This window comes from Ascaphus truei, unplaced genomic scaffold (genome assembly GCF_040206685.1).
Source record: "Ascaphus truei isolate aAscTru1 unplaced genomic scaffold, aAscTru1.hap1 HAP1_SCAFFOLD_446, whole genome shotgun sequence".
Classification (NCBI taxonomy): domain Eukaryota; kingdom Metazoa; phylum Chordata; class Amphibia; order Anura; family Ascaphidae; genus Ascaphus; species Ascaphus truei.
In genome coordinates, this window is record NW_027456777.1 from 305151 (window position 1) to 322668 (window position 17518).

At 44.6% G+C, this 17518-nt stretch overlaps 1 protein-coding gene across 1 annotated transcript; it reads right to left on the bottom strand.

Annotated features, from left to right (window-relative positions):
• Window positions 1-4747: 4747 nt before the first annotated feature.
• LOC142484864 (uncharacterized) lies at window positions 4748-11016 on the bottom strand. The gene is made up of 2 exons (XM_075584096.1): window positions 10808-11016; window positions 4748-9517 (listed from the first exon to the last, which is right to left on the bottom strand). Exon 2 carries the CDS (start codon window positions 9342-9344, stop codon window positions 8088-8090), a length of 1257 nt encoding a protein of 418 aa, XP_075440211.1. The 5' UTR covers window positions 9345-9517; window positions 10808-11016; the 3' UTR covers window positions 4748-8087.
• Window positions 11017-17518: the final 6502 nt, after the last annotated feature.

Consider the following 17518-nt stretch of genomic DNA (forward strand, 5'->3'; position numbering starts at 1 on the left):
GATATACTCTGTGCTGTGTGTAGTGACGTCTGGTGATATACTCTGTGCTCTGTGTAGTGACGTCTGGTGATATACTCTGTGCTGTGTGTGTAGTGACTTCTGGTGATATACTCTGTGCTGTGTGTGTAGTGACTTCTGGTGATATACTCTGTGCCTGTGTGTGTAGTGAGGTCTGGTGATATACTCTGTGCTGTGTGTGTAGTGACGTCTGGTGATATACTCTGTGCCGTGTGTATAGGGACGTCTGGTGATATACTCTGTGCCCGTGTGTGTAGTGACGTCTGGTGATATACTCTGTGCTGTGTGTGTAGTGACGTCTGGTGATATACTCTGTGCTGTGTGTGTAGTGACGTCTGGTGATATACTCTGTGCCGTGTGTGCAGTGAGGTCTGGTGATATACTCTGTGCCCGTGTGTGTAGTGACGTCTGGTGATATACTCTGTGCTGTGTGTGTAGTGAGGTCTGGTGATATACTCTGTGCCGTGTGTGTAGTGAGGTCTGGTGATATACTCTGTGCTGTGTGTGTAGTGCGGTCTGGTGATATACTCTGTGCTGTGTGTGTAGTGAGGTCTGGTGATATACTCTGTGCCTGTGTGTAGTGAGGTCTGGTGATATACTCTGTGCCCGTGTGTGTAGTGACGTCTGGTGATATACTCTGTGCACGTGTGTGTAGTGCGGTCTGTTGATATACTCTGTGCCCGTGTGTGTAGTGAGGTCTGGTGATATACTTTGTGCCGTGTGTGTAGTGAGGTCTGGTGATATACTCTGTGCCCGTGTGTCTGGTGGTATACTCTGTGCCCGTGTGTGTAGTGAGGTCTGGTGATATACTCTGTGCTGTGTGTGTAGTGAGGTCTGGTGATATACTCTGTGCTGTGTGTCTGGTGATATACTCTGTGCCCGTGTGTCTGGTGATATACTCTGTGCCCGTGTGTAGTGAGGTCTGGTGATATACTCTGTGCTGTGTGTGTAGTGACGTCTGGTGATATACTCTGTGCCGTGTGTATAGGGACGTCTGGTGATATACTCTGTGCCCGTGTGTGTAGTGACGTCTGGTGATATACTCTGTGCTGTGTGTGTAGTGACGTCTGGTGATATACTCTGTGCTGTGTGTGTAGTGACGTCTGGTGATATACTCTGTGCCGTGTGTGCAGTGAGGTCTGGTGATATACTCTGTGCCCGTGTGTGTAGTGACGTCTGGTGATATACTTTGTGCCGTGTGTGTAGTGAGGTCTGGTGATATACTCTGTGCCTGTGTGTGTAGTGCGGTCTGGTGATATACTCTGTGCCGTGTGTGTAGTGAGGTCTGGTGATATACTCTGTGCCAGTGTGTGTAGTGACGTCTGGTGATATACTCTGTGCCTGTGTGTAGTGAGGTCTGGTGATATACTCTGTGCCCGTGTGTGTAGTGACGTCTGGTGATATACTCTGTGCCGTGTGTGTAGTGAGGTCTGGTGATATACTCTGTGCCTGTGTGTGTAGTGAGGTCTGGTGATATACTCTGTGCCCGTGTGTGTAGTGACGTCTGGTGATATACTCTGTGCCCGTGTGTGTAGTGAGGTCTGGTGATATACTCTGTGCCCGTGTGTGTAGTGACGTCTGGTGATATACTCTGTGCCGTGTGTGTAGTGAGGTCTGGTGATATACTCTGTGCCCGTGTGTGTAGTGAGGTCTGGTGATATACTCTGTGCCCGTGTGTGTAGTGAGGTCTGGTGATATACTCTGTGCCGTGTGTGTAGTGACGTCTGGTGATATACTCTGTGCCGTGTGTGTAGTGAGGTCTGGTGATATACTCTGTGCCCGTGTGTAGTGATGTCTGGTGATATACTCTGTACCGTGTGTGTAGTGAGGTCTGGAGATATACTCTGTGCCCGTGTGTGTAGTGACGTCTGGTGATATACTCTGTGCCCGTGTGTGTAGTGACGTCTGGTGATATACTCTGTGCTGTGTGTAGTGACGTCTGGTGATATACTCTGTGCTGTGTGTGTAGTGACGTCTGGTGATATACTCTGTGCCGTGTGTGTAGTGACGTCTGGTGATATACTCTGTGCCCGTGTGTGTAGTGACGTCTGGTGATATACTCTGTGCTGTGTGTGTAGTGACGTCTGGTGATATACTCTGTGCCCGTGTGTGTAGTGAATTCTGGTGATATACTCTGTGCTGTGTGTAGTGACGTCTGGTGATATACTCTGTGCTGTGTGTAGTGACGTCTGGTGATATACTCTGTGCTGTGTGTGTAGTGACTTCTGGTGATATACTCTGTGCTGTGTGTGTAGTGACTTCTGGTGATATACTCTGTGCCTGTGTGTGTAGTGAGGTCTGGTGATATACTCTGTGCTGTGTGTGTAGTGACGTCTGGTGATATACTCTGTGCCGTGTGTATAGGGACGTCTGGTGATATACTCTGTGCCCGTGTGTGTAGTGACGTCTGGTGATATACTCTGTGCTGTGTGTGTAGTGACGTCTGGTGATATACTCTGTGCTGTGTGTGTAGTGACGTCTGGTGATATACTCTGTGCCGTGTGTGCAGTGAGGTCTGGTGATATACTCTGTGCCCGTGTGTGTAGTGACGTCTGGTGATATACTCTGTGCTGTGTGTGTAGTGAGGTCTGGTGATATACTCTGTGCCGTGTGTGTAGTGAGGTCTGGTGATATACTCTGTGCTGTGTGTGTAGTGCGGTCTGGTGATATACTCTGTGCTGTGTGTGTAGTGAGGTCTGGTGATATACTCTGTGCCTGTGTGTAGTGAGGTCTGGTGATATACTCTGTGCCCGTGTGTGTAGTGACGTCTGGTGATATACTCTGTGCCGTGTGTGTAGTGAGGTCTGGTGATATACTCTGTGCCTGTGTGTGTAGTGAGGTCTGGTGATATACTCTGTGCCCGTGTGTGTAGTGACGTCTGGTGATATACTCTGTGCCGTGTGTGTAGTGAGGTCTGGTGATATACTCTGTGCCCGTGTGTGTAGTGACGTCTGGTGATATACTCTGTGCCGTGTGTGTAGTGAGGTCTGGTGATATACTCTGTGCCCGTGTGTGTAGTGAGGTCTGGTGATATACTCTGTGCCGTGTGTGTAGTGACGTCTGGTGATATACTCTGTGCCGTGTGTGTAGTGAGGTCTGGTGATATACTCTGTGCCCGTGTGTAGTGATGTCTGGTGATATACTCTGTGCCGTGTGTGTAGTGAGGTCTGGAGATATACTCTGTGCCCGTGTGTGTAGTGACGTCTGGTGATATACTCTGTGCCGTGTGTGTAGTGACGTCTGGAGATATACTCTGTGCCGTGTGTGTAGTGAGGTCTGGTGATATACTCTGTGCCCGTGTGTAGTGATGTCTGGTGATATACTCTGTGCCGTGTGTGTAGTGAGGTCTGGAGATATACTCTGTGCCCGTGTGTGTAGTGACGTCTGGTGATATACTCTGTGCCCGTGTGTGTAGTGACGTCTGGTGATATACTCTGTGCTGTGTGTAGTGACGTCTGGTGATATACTCTGTGCTGTGTGTGTAGTGACGTCTGGTGATATACTCTGTGCCGTGTGTGTAGTGACGTCTGGTGATATACTCTGTGCCCGTGTGTGTAGTGACGTCTGGTGATATACTCTGTGCTGTGTGTGTAGTGACGTCTGGTGATATACTCTGTGCCCGTGTGTGTAGTGAATTCTGGTGATATACTCTGTGCTGTGTGTAGTGACGTCTGGTGATATACTCTGTGCTGTGTGTAGTGACGTCTGGTGATATACTCTGTGCTGTGTGTGTAGTGACTTCTGGTGATATACTCTGTGCTGTGTGTGTAGTGACTTCTGGTGATATACTCTGTGCCTGTGTGTGTAGTGAGGTCTGGTGATATACTCTGTGCTGTGTGTGTAGTGACTTCTGGTGATATACTCTGTGCTGTGTGTCTGGTGATATACTCTGTGCTGTGTGTGTAGTGAGGTCTGGTGATATACTCTGTGCCCGTGTGTGTAGCGACGTCTGGTGATATACTCTGTGCTGTGTGTGTAGTGAGGTCTGGTGATATACTCTGTGCCCGTGTGTGTAGTGACGTCTGGTGATATACTCTGTGCTGTGTGTGTAGTGAGGTCTGGTGATATACTCTGTGCCCGTGTGTGTACTCTGTGCTGTATGGAACATGTGCGACTTATAGAGAGGGGCGATATGACTCATCCAGTGTCAAATCATTTTTCCTGTTGTAGCTCTGGAGGTGTGGGGGCCTTGTCTTGCGGGGGCAAAGACAATTTCTAATTTTGTATCATACAACCTGCTCATCATTTCCAGCAGGAAGTTTTAGACGTTCCAATTGCAAAATTTGCAAATACATGAACATTGGTTCTAGTTTCTCATCCACAACGACAGGTCGGCAGTATGGAGCCAGAGCGTTCATTAATTGTAATACGCGCTTTGTGGTCTATCTGCTGACCTGTCGCTGTGGCAAACAATATGTGGGTCGCACAATTAGAGCTTTAAAAACAAGAATTATGGAACATGTGCGACTCATAGAAAGGGGCGATATGACTCATCCAGTGTCAAATCATTTTTCCTGTTGTAGCTCTGGAGGTGTGGGGGCCTTTTCCTTTTCAGGAATAGAACATGGACCACAGTCCACCAGAGGCGGCAACAGGTTTAATGCTTTAGACCGCCGGGAAATATTTTGGATATTCACCATGAAGACGAGAGTTCCTTTTGGGTTGAACTCAGATTGGGACTTGGGTCCCTTTTTAGCGAATTAAATCTATATGTATGGATTCTAGTTATTCATATGGTCATTGTATTGTATGTCTTTATTTATATAACGCCATTAATGTACATAGCGCTTCACAGTAGTAATACATGTGGTAATCAAATAAATAACAGATAATATAAATAACAGGTCATGGGAGTAAGTGCTACTGGCATAAAAGTAACATTAAGGAAGAGGTGTCCCTGCTCCGAGGAGCTTACAGTCTAATTGGTAGGTAGGGAGAACGTACAGAGACAGTAGGAGGGAATTCTGGTAAGTGCGTCTGCAGCCAGTATTATCCACAGTGCTATTCATACGCTTCTTTAAGGAAGTGTGTCTTAAGGTGGGTCTTAAAGGTGGATAGAGGGTGCTAGTTGGGTATTGAGGGGAAGGGCATTCCAGTGGTGTGGGTCAGTCAGTGAAAAAGGTTTAAGGTGGGAGAGGGCTTTAGATACAAAGGGGGTAGAAAGAAGACATCCTTGAGAAAAACGCAAGAGTCTGGATGGTGCATAGCGACAAATTAGGGCTGAGATGTAAGGAGGGGCAGAAGAGTGTAAAGCTTTAAAAGTGAGGAGAAGAATGGAGTGTGAGATGTGGGATCTGATCGGAAGCCAGGAGAGGGATTTCATGAGGGGAGATGCTGAGACAGATCTAGGAAAGAGTAGAGTGATTCTGGCAGCAGCGTTTAGGATAGATTGTAGGGGAGACCGGAGAGAGGCAGGAAGGACGGACAGCAGGAGGTTACAGTAATCAAGACGGGAGAGAATGAGGGCCTGAGTCAGAGTTTTAGCAGTCGAGCAACAGAGGAAAGGGCGTATCTTAGTTATATTGCGGAGGAGAAAGCGACAAGTTTTAGAAATGTTTTGAATGTGAGGGGCGAATGTGAGAGAGGAATCGAGTGTGACCCCTAGGCAGCGTGCTTGGCTGCTGGGTGAATGATCGTAGTTCCAACAGTAATATGGAAGGAGGTAGTAGGGCCAGGTTTGGGAGGAAGTATGAGGAGCTCTGTTTTAGCCATGTTGAGTTTAAGGCGATGGAGGGCCATCCAGGATTATACAGCAGAGAGACATTCAGAAACTTTGGTTTGTACAGCAGGTGTAAGGTCGGGTGCTGAAAAGTATGTGTGTGTGTCGTCAGCATAGGGGTGATAATTAAACCCAAAAGATGTTATTAGGTCACCTAGGGAGAGTGTGTACAGAGAAAAGAGAAGAGGTCCTAGTACAGAGCCATGGGGTACCCCCACAGAGAGATCAATAGAGGAGGAGGAGGTGTTAGCAGAAGAGACACTGAAAGTATGATGGGAGAGGTAGGATGAGATCCAGGATAGAGCTTTGTTCCAAATACCAAGAGTATGGAGAATGTGAAGGAGAAGAGGGTGGTCCACGGTGAGCAGTGCGGAAGCCAGATTGTAGAGGGTCTAGGAGAGAATGGGTGTTGAGAAAGCGGAGCAAGCGAGCGAATACAAGACAAGGAGTTTGGAGGCAAAAGGCAGGAGGGAGACAGGTCGATAGTTAGAAAGACAGGTAGGGTCAAGCTTGCTGTTTTTGAGTAATGGTATAACTGTTGCATGTTTGAAGGAGGATGGAAAGGTTCCAGAGCAGAGGGAGGAGTTAAAAATGTGTGTGAGCGTAGGGATTATAGTAGGACCAAGAGGTTTTAGGAGATGGGAGGGAATGGGGTCAAGAGAGCAAGTGGTAGAGGGAGAAAAGACGATCAACAGCGACACATCCTCCTCTGAGACAGTGGAAAAAGAGTCAAGGAAGGCAGGAGGAGAGTTAGGAAGAGGTGTAGGATGGGAGGAAGAAACAGAGGGGATGTTCTGACGTATGGATTCCACCTTTTCCTTAAAATAGTCAGCAAAGTCCTGAGCGGAGATGGAGAAAGGAGGCATATGAGGGTGGTTTGAGTAGAGCATCAAAGACAGGGAACAGTCGGTATGGGTTAGAATTGTGCATGTTAATTAGTGAAGAAAAGTAGGCTTGTTTAGCTTGTGAGAGGGCAGAGTTGAAACAGGATAGCATAAATTTGTAGTGAAGGAAGTCAGCGAGAGTGAGATTTCCTCCAGAGGCGTTCAGAGCGAGTGGAGGAACGCAGCATGCACGTGTGGGAATTTGTGATCCTATACATATTTATATGAGTACTCTCTGCTTCACCTTGTGAGTACACATTGATTTAGATTTAGACATAGGATCAACCAATCCAATATTTCCCTGCCCAGTGATTACCGAATTTCTCTTCCCTTTCCTTCCTCAATTATGTTGTGGTAACCGTGTACATTTTTGTTATTTCACCATATCCGTTTCCTTAATCAAAAACTTCATAATGTCAAAATTAGAGAGTTCATGATAATTTGTCAGTATAGCAAAAAGAAAAAGAGAAAAAGGATCAATAAATGATTCTAAATATTCTGAAAGACAAATTTGAAAATGGGCATTTATACTTACCTTATGGTATATCCTTAAAACAGTACCCTTGGACTTATGGTTTGTATTACTCAGTTTATTGATATTTTTTTAAACATTCAATCGAGTAGATTAAATACAATAAAACAAATTTATACATGTGTATATATATGTATTATTTACCATCTGCATCTAAGCCATGTCACGTTGGTATTTGTTTTTTCCTCACATTCATGCAATTGGATATGTACGTGATCATTTATTTACTAAAATCCTATATTGATCTTTCCCAGCATGTCCTGCATGAATGTGCTGTGAACTAGCTATTTGGTTCTAGGCATTATAGTATACATACTTAAAGTTATGTTTTTATATACAGATTATTCCCTCTTTGATATTATGATTTCTTTCATATATCACAGACAGGAATTACTGTTGTGTAAGTGTGTTCGTCATTATGTATTTTCTTAATAAAGTTTATTGTAATTTACTTACTGGTACTGTAAGGGATCCTTCCCTGATTGGTCCGGTGATGTTTTTCATGCGGGTGCTTATGTGCCCCCTCATTTTTTGTCCTATTCTTTTTCTTTCCCTCCCTCCTTCCTCCCCTCCTTTCCTTTCTTCTTTTCTCTTTCTCCTCTCCTCTCTTCCTTTCTCTTTGTCCCTCCCCCTCCCTCGGGCCGCGCTCACTGCGGGGATCACCGGGAGCCCACGGGTTGCTACTGCGCAAGCGCGTTCACCCGGGACTCCTGTGCACATCCCGCTATGCGCGCGGCAACGGGGAGGGATTTAGGGCTTCTCCTCTCTTCTGGGAGGGGTGCGTGCACACCAGGGTGACATGGATGGTGGCACCAGTATTACTATGCTACTGGTATATTGCCCAACCCTACTTTGAACAATCACATATTTTATCTCAAGTATGAATCCTCATGTGTGTAAAGAGGCTGATCCTCTGTGAAAAGCTTTCTCCACACTATGTACATGTGAAGGGTTTCTCCCCTGTATGAGTCATCTGGTGTCTGAGGAGACTGCTCTTAACTGTGAATTGTTTCCCACACTCTGTACATGTGAATGGTTTCTCCCCTGTATGAGTCATCTGGTGTCTGAGGCTGTGGCTCTTAGTACTGAATTGTTTCCCACACTCTGTACATGTGAATAATTTCTCTCCAGTATGAGTCAACTGGTGACAGAGGAGGCTTTTCTTAAAACTGAATTGTTTCCCACACTCTGCACATGTGAATGGTTTCTCCCCTGTATGAGTCATCTGGTGTATGAGGAGACTGCTCTTAACTGTGAATTGTTTCCCACACTCTGTACATGTGAATGGTTTCTCCCCTGTATGAGTCATCTGGTGTCTGAGGAGGGTTCTCTTAGTACTGAATTGTTTCCCACACTCTGAACATGTGAACGGTTTCTCCCCTGTATGAATCCACTCATGGATGAGGAGCTCTCTCTTCCGAGAAAAGCTTTTACTACACTTTGCACATATGAATGGTTTCTCCCCTGTATGAGTCATCTGGTGTATGCGGAGGTGGCCCTTAGTACTGAATTGTTTCCCACACTCTGTACATGTGAATGGTTTTTCTCCTGTATGAGTCATCGTGTGTTTGAGGAGGTGGCCCTTAGTACTGAATTGTTTCCCACACTCTGAACATGTGAACGGTTTCTCCCCTGTATGAATCCGCTCATGGATGAGGAGATCTGTCTTCTGAGAAAAGCTTTTACTACACTCTGCACATGTGAATGGTTTCTCCCCTGTATGATTCATCGTGTGTCTGAGGAGGTGGCCCTTAGTACTGAATTGTTTCCCACACTCTGAACATGGGAATGGTTTCTCACCTGTATGAATCCGCTCATGGTTGAGGAGCTTTACCTTTGTACAAAAGCTTTTACTACACTCTGTACATGTGAATGGTTTCTCCCCTGTATGAACCCTCTGGTGAATGAGGAGGGTCCTCTTAGTACCTAACTGTTTCCCACACACTGTACAAGTATAAGGAGTCACTGCTGTCTGAATCATCTGGTGTGAAAGAAGTTTCCCCTTCAGTGAGAAACTGCTCCCACCATCTGTACATGTAAAGGTTTGCTCCCTAGTGGGGACACAATGGTGTGTGAGCAGGTCCCTGTCCAGTGAGAAGCTTTTGCCACACTGACAACAGAGAAAAGGCTGGGCACCACGGCTTCTTAAATCTCTCCCATACCTTTTGCTGGACCCATATTTAGAGTCCATCTCTGCTGTGTGCTGTACAAGGTCTGTAAAGTCACCATCATGTGGCACTGGTTCCTTGTATGTGTCTAAAATGTGGCAGGAATCATTGTTTTTTGGCACTTCTGGGCGGCGAGGAGTCAGACAGCTTCTGGATGTATCAGAGCTCAAGTTCTGTTCCTCATTCAGGCCGTTCTCTAACAGAAGTAAACAAAAAAGACAGAACAAATGTTTTCAATCAGTAAATCAAATTACTGAACGCAAATTACAAATCCAAAACACTGAAGAATTTATTTCACCAATACTTAATTAACAAAATATTCTCTTCACCCAGGGTTTTAAAATTGTTGCACATGGACATCCAGTGACCCCTAATGACTGTGGTGGTTCCCGAAGACCTGAAATGTATTTGTAGCAGCTCTCACAGTGAAATCATTGATACATATATAACTTGTATTTATTACTGTATGCATTATTTAAGGATACATGTACATCCTCCAAATAATTAACATTAAAATGCCCATGAGAAGCAAAGTTAAGGAACTCCTGGTCTATCATATTAGTGTGTTAATAATATCAACTAAACCAGACAGCAACCTGTAGTGTAAAGATACTGTAGATGCCCATGTATGTATGTCTTTATTTATATAAGGACCAAAGTGTACTCCGCGCTTTACAGCAGAAACAATACAGTACAGGGAATTATAATACAATAAGTGCAACAAACACAATCAGACAATAGGAACGGAAATCCCTGCCCTGGAGAGCTTACAATCTAAGTGATGCAGTGACTACACTGCCCATGTAATCTTCTGCCATAAGACCCACATAAACTAAACTGCTCCATTTGTGTAATATTTTGTCAGTCACAAATACTATTCATATAATTTCCCAAGCACGCGGCCTTGGTGTAATATTTGACTCCTCTCTTTCCTTCTCCGCTCACATTCAAAACAAAGAAAAAATGAGCACTGCAGAAAAGAAGAACTGGAGGCAAAAGCAGAAAAAATAAGAGAGTTACTGAGACACAGCCTAAGTTAAAAGAGAAACCTCCAACGCGTTTCTCGCCGTGGGCGCTTTATCAAAGAGTGGTTTCCTGAGGCTAGAGAGTGTCACGTTATAGGCACACCCGTCGGAAACACTATATAGAGCAGTGTATCCCAACTTTTTTTATTTGAAGGAACCCTTGAAGTATTTCGAAAAATCTCGGGGAACCCCTATCTGGCTGACACAATAGGTTCGATTGGGGTAAATCACAAAATTTCACACCTCACAAGACACCTCTATTTCTCACCCTCTACCGATGTATTTCTCTTCCCATCCGTCTCACTCAGTCACTCTCCCACCCTTACGCCTCGCATGTATTTATCGCCTGCGTCTCACTCTTTTCCTTACTCACTCCTGCCCCCCCTCTCACTCGCTTACTCTCACTCCTACCTTCCGTTAATTACCCCACTCTCACTCAATCCACCCTACAAAATACATACCAAAAAACTCCACCCCCAGGGGGAGGGGGGCTGTGGTCAATAGGAGAAACCCCTGAGACTGCTTCAAGGAGCCCCTGGAATCACTGGTCTAGAGAGTGTCACATTGTAGGCACTCCCATCTGGAAACACTGCCTACCTGTATCCCAGGTAGAAACGTACCATGGGAACAAAACAGTCCGGGGGAAATGTAACCACGGAAAGAAGGCAGTATAACTGTGGGGGAGAAATCCAGCAAAAGGACACAATAAAGAATACAATAACAATAAACTTAAATAGACTCATAAGGACAATAAAAATGTAATGAAAAAGCATCAAATTTAAAAATGGATAAGATGTGGAGAGAATAAAATTATTTAAATTAAATAAACTGTAACACCAAATAATATAATAATGTAATAATATACATATAATAAATGTAAACACAACTACCTAGGCAAAGAACAATTTGAATCTTGATAAGGGGAATATACAGTTAGGTCCGGAAATAATTGGACACTGATACAAGTTTTATTATTTCGTCGGTGTTCGAAAATAAATTCAAGTTACAGTTAAATAATGAATATGGGCTTAAAGTGCAGTATATCAGCTTTTATTTGAGGGTATTCACATCCAAATTGGAGGAAGGGTTTAGGAATTACATCTCTTTAATATGTAGCCCCCTCTTTTTCAAGGGACCAAAAGAAATTGGACAATTGACTCAAAAGCTGTTTCATGGACAGGTGTGGGCTATTCCTTCATTATTTCATCATCAATTAAGCAGGTAAAAGGTCTGGAGTTGATTCCAGGTGTGGAATTCGCATTTGGAAGCTGTTGCTATGAACTCACAACATGCGGTCAAAGGAGCTCTCAATGCAAGTGAAACAGGGCATCCTTAGGCTGCAAAAAAAAAGAAAATCCATCAGAGAGATAGCAGGAACATTAGGAGTGGCCAAATAAACAGTTTGGTACATTCAGAGAAAAAAAAACGCACTGGTGAGATCTGCAACACAAAAAGGCCTGGACGTCCACGGAAGACAACAGTGGGGGATGATCGTAGGATCCTTTCCATGGTAAAGAAAAACCCCTTCACAACATCCAGCCAAGTGAAGAACACTCTCCAGGAGGTAGGCATACCATTATCCAAGTCTACCATAAAGAGAAGACTACACGAGAGCAAATACAGAGGGTTCACCACAAGGTGCAAACCATTCATAAACCTCAAGAATAGAAAGGCCAAATTAGACTTTGCCAAAAAATATCTAAAAAAGCCAGCCCCGTTCTGGAACAGCATTCTTTGGACAGATGAAACCAAGATCAACCTGTGCCAGAATGATGGGAAGAAAAAAGTATGGAGAAGGCTTGGAACGGCTCATGATCCGAAGAATACCACATCATCTGTAAAACACGGTGGAGGCAGTGTGATGGCATGGGCATGCATGGCTTCCAGTGGCACTGGGTCACTAGTGTTTCTTGATGATGTGACAGAAGACAGAAGCAGCCGGATGAATTCTGAAGGGTATAGGGATATATTGTCTGCTCAGATTCAGCGTAGTTGATTGGACGGCGCTTCATTTTACAGATGGACAATGACCCAAAACATACTGCGAAAGCAACCCAGGAGTTTTTTTAAGGCAAAGAAGTGGAATATTCTGCAATGGCCGAGTCAATCACCTGATCTCAACCCGATCGAGCATGCATTTCACGTGCTGAAGACAAAACGTACGGCAGAAAGACCCACAAACAAACAACAACTGAAGACAGCTGCAGTAAAGGCCTGGCAAAGCATCACAAAGAAGGAAATCCAGCGTTTGGTGATGTCCATGCCTTCCAGACTTCAAGCAGTCATTGCATGTATTGTATATCTTTATTTATATAGCGCCAAAAAAGTACATAGCGCTTCACAGTAGTAATACGTGTTGTAATCATATAAATAACAAATAATATATAAATAACAGGTCATGGGAATAAGTGCTTCAGACATAAAAGTAACATTAAGGAAGAGGAGTCCCTACTCCGAGGTGCTAACAATCTAATTGGTAGGTAGGGAGAACGTACAGAGACAGTAGGAGGGAATTCCAGTAAGTGCGTTTGCAGGGGGCCAAGCTTTATGTATCATGTGTCGAGGATTATCCACAGTGCTATTCATATGCTTCTTTAAGCAAATGTGTCTTAAGGTGAATAGAGAGGGTGCTAGTCGGGTATTGAGGGGAAGGGCATTCCAGAGGTGCGGGGCAGTCAGTGAGAAAGGTTTAAGGCGGGAGAGGGCTTTAGATACAAAGGGGGTAGAAACAAGACATCCTTGAGAAGAATGCAAGAGTCGGGATGGTGCATAGAGAGAAATTAAGGCTGAGATGTAAGGCGGGGCAGAAGAGTGTAAAGTTTTAAAAGTGAGGAGGAGAATTGAGTGAGAGATGCGGGATTTGATCAGAAGCCAGGAGAGGGATTTCAGGAGGGGAGACGCGGAGACAGTTTTAGCAGTCGAGTAACAGAGGAAAGGGCGTATCTTTGTGATATTGCGGAGGAAAAAGCGACAAGTTTTAGAAACGTTTTGAATGTCAGAGGAGAATGTGAAAGAGGAATCGAGTGTGGCCCTAGGCAGCGTGCTTGGGCTACTGGGTGAATGATCGTATGTTCAACAGTAATGTGGAAGGAGGTAGTAAGGCAAGCTTTGGGAGGAAGTATAAGGAGCTCTGTTTTTGCCATGTTAAGTTTCAGTCGGCGGATGGCCATCCAGGATGATATTCCAGAGAGACATTCAGAAACTTTGGTCTGTATAGCAGGTGTAAGGTCAGGGGTTGAAATGTAAATTTGTGTGTCGTCAGCATAGAGGTGATATTTAAACCCAAAAGATGTGATTCGGTCACCTAGAGAGAGTGTGTAAAGAGAAAAGAGAAGGGGTACCAGGACAGAGCCCTGGGGTACCCCCACAGAGAGATCGATAGAGGAGGTGTTAGCAAAAGAGACACTGAAAGTACGATGGGAGAGGTAAGAGGAGATCCAGGATAGAGCTTTGTTACGAATACCAAGAGTATGGAGAATGTGGAGGAGAAGAGGGTGGTCCACTGTGTCAAATGCTGCAGAGAGGTCGAGTAATATGAGCAGAGTGTAATGACTTCTGTCTTTGGAAGCATGAATGTCATCGGTTATTTTAGTGAGGGCTGTTTCAGTTGAGTGAGCAGTGCGGAAGCCAGATTGTAGAGAGTCTAGAAGAGAATAGGTGTTGAGAAAGTGTAGCAATCGAGAGAGTACAAGACGTTCAAGGAGTTTGGATGCAAAAAGCAGGAGGGAGACAGGTCTATAGTTAGGACAGGTCTGGTCAAGCTTGCTGTTTTTGAGTAATGGTATCACGGTTGCATGCTTCAAGGAGGATGGAAAGGTACCAGAGTAGAGGGAAGAGTTAAAAATCTGTGTGAGCATAGGGATTATAGAAGAAGCAAGAGGTTTTAGGAGATGGGAAGGAATGGGATCAAGAGGGCAGGTGGTAGAGGGAGAAGAGGAGATCAGTAGTGACACATCCTCCTCTGAGATACTGTCCCGGCCGAGCCTAACAAAAGACGGGAGCTGGCCGGGATCGCAATGGGCAGGTTGCGGAAAGTTGCGGGTACGTTCCCCGCACGTTCCCGCGCTTGAATAGATAAGCACTATGGCGCTTTCTATTGAAAGCGCCTGAGGCGCGGGAAAGCGGCCGCGAACCTGCCCGGTTTTCGGCAGGAGACAACCGCACGGCGCCCGAGTATTTTTTTAACCGCGGTTGAGGCCGCTTTAGAGTCAGCTCGGCCACCACTGTAACAGAAAAAGAGTCTAGAAAGGTAGGAGGAGAGTTAGGAAGCGATGTGGGATGGGAGGAGGCAACAGATGGGATGTTCTGACGTATGGATTCCACCTTTTCCTTAAAAAAGTCAGCAAAGTCCTGAGGTGAGATGGAGGAAGAAGAGGAGGCAGCCGAGGGTGGTCTGAGTAGAGAGTCAAAGACAGAAAAGAGTCGGCGTGGGTTAGACTTGTGCGTGTTGATTAGTGATGAAAAGTAGGTTTGTTTAGCCTGAGAGAGGGCAGATTTGAAATAGGACAGCATACATTTGTAGTGAAGGAAGTCTGCGAGCATATGAGACTTCCTCCAGAGACGTTCAGAGGAGCGAGTGGAGGAACACAGCATGCGCGTGTGGGAATTTAGCCAGGGTCTGGGGTTAGAAGGGCGGGTGCGACAGAGAGAAAGCGAGGCATGTAGATCAAGACAGGAGGATAAGGCAGAGTTGTAGTTCCTGACCAGGTTGTCAGGATCCGAGGCAGAATTGAGAGAGGAGAGGGAGGAGTGTAAAGTGGAATCAAAAGCTGGTAGGTTAATAGAGCGCAGGTTTCTGCAAAAACGAGGGCTAGATGGAGATGGAGAGGGAGAGAAGCGAGAGAGAGAGAAAATGAGATGAGGTGATGGTCAGAGAAAGGAAAAGGAGAAATGGAGAAATGGGTGAGAGAAAAGTTTTACATGCAAAGGATTCTCGACAAAGTATTAAAAATGAACATTTTATTTATGATTGTGTTCATTTGTCCAATTACATTTGAGCCCCTGAAATAAGGGGACTGTGAATGAAAATGGTTACAATTCCTAAACGTTTCATACGATATTTTTGTTCAACCCCTTGAATTAAAGCTGAAAGTTCATTTAAAGTTGTTTCATTTAAAATCCATTGTGGTAGCTAGCGTACAGAGCCAAAATTATGAAAAATGGTGTCAGTGTCCAATTATTTCCGGACCTAACTGTACATAGTTACATAGTTACATAGTAGATGAGGTTGAAAAAAGACGTACGTCCATCAAGTTCAACCTATGCTAACTTTAGACAACAGATACTTTATTCTATATCTATACTTACTTATTGATCCAGAGGAAGGCAAACAAAAAACCCCATTAAGGGGAAAAATTAATTCCTTCCTGACTCCAAGAATTGGCAATTGGATTAATCCCTGGATCAACATCCTTCCCATGTAAGAATAAGATGTAAATAAACAAACCGCGCTGAGAAAATTGCCACAGTAAGGATACAATACTACTTATCAAATGTGACTAGAGAGACACATACAGTATGTATCTCAATGATAGAAACAAATGTATATGAAACACACACAGTATTATATAACCTGAGAATGGGCAAAGGAATAATATAGCTTAGAGAAAATGTTTTAGGTCCCATTCTGTATTAATCCCAAAAGGGGATAGAGTATTAAGTGAGTGGGTCCAAAACATCTCACGCTGATTAAGCTGTTTAATTCTATCACCCCCTCGTGTAGGAACAGGTATAGATTCAATCCCCTCGTGTAGGAACAGGTATAGATTCAATCCCCTCGTGTAGGAACAGGTATAGATTCAATCCCCACGTGTAGGGACAGGTATAGATTCAATCCCTTCGTGTAGGAACAGGTATAGATTCAATCCCCTCGTGTAGTGACAGGTATAGATTCAATCCGCACGTGTAGGAACAGGTATAGATTCAATCCCCACGTGTAGGAACAGGTGTAGGATTCAATCCCCACGTGTAGGAACAGGTATAGATTCAATCCCCACGTGTAGGAACAGGTGTAGGATTCAATCGCTGAAAAATGAAAGGTGGACAAGTTTCCCAATGTACAATGTGTAAAATATGTTTGAAAACTGGGAGCATCTGATCTAGTTTTTTTTTTTTATAACTTGTATTTTATTGGTTTTCAAAGCTCAGAGAAAGTACAACAGGTATCCATTACAGGATCGTGAGTTTTTTACATTCCATAGATAAGATAACTGAGTACAGTGTATAAACATTGTTTATAACCTAACTGGGTCGGTGGGAAAGAAGGGAAAGGATAGACAGGGGAGGTGGGTGGGGGGGGGGGAGAACGGCCGATGATCCATTCGAACCTATGTTGCCTGTGTTTTAGCTTCCTGAAATCGGGGTTGTGTATACGATTATTTGCCTCTCCAACGTAATCTACCTGATAGTGACTGACAGCCGGTCGACCAAAGATATCATCACAGGAGAACGCATCTGCAATTATTAAATTATTATTGTGGTTATCTCTACCCCCGGGATGTCTGTCTGGGCTAACCAGGGTGTCCATACTTCTAGAAAATTTTCGCCCGAATCATTAATAAGGCTTGTCAGTTTTTCCATCTGACATATATACCAGATTTTATTCCAAATTTTGGGGATTGTAGGAAGTGCATTCTGGTTCCAGGATGCTGCGATCGTGCTCCTCACTGCCGTTGCGAAATGGGAAATTAGTTTGAGTTCAACTTTTGCTAGTCCTGGGATTGCTCTGTTCAATAGAAAGAGCCAGGGAGCAATTGAAATTTCGAGGCTCAATATCCTCTGTAGCCAATCCTTCATTTTGGTCCAGATTGGAACTAAGTGAGGGCAAGACCACAGCATGTGTAACAAATCTGCAGACTCTCCACATTGTCGCGGGCACAACGGGGAGCGTCCTAGAATAAATTTCGATAATGTTAGTGGGGTATGATACCATCTCATCAGGGTCTTATATGCGTTCTCCTTTAATGTTACGCATATCGAACTTTTAGAGGCTGCCGTCACCATCTGTGACCATTCGTCCAAATCTGGGCTCTCACCTAGATCTTTTTCCCAATTCAACATATAGCTTAATTTGCTTGTTACCTTGACAGCAGAACCGACTACCTCTCTATACATTTGCAATGCGAGTCCTTTTGTTGACGTCTCACTAAGACAGAGCCTTTCAAATGATGTCA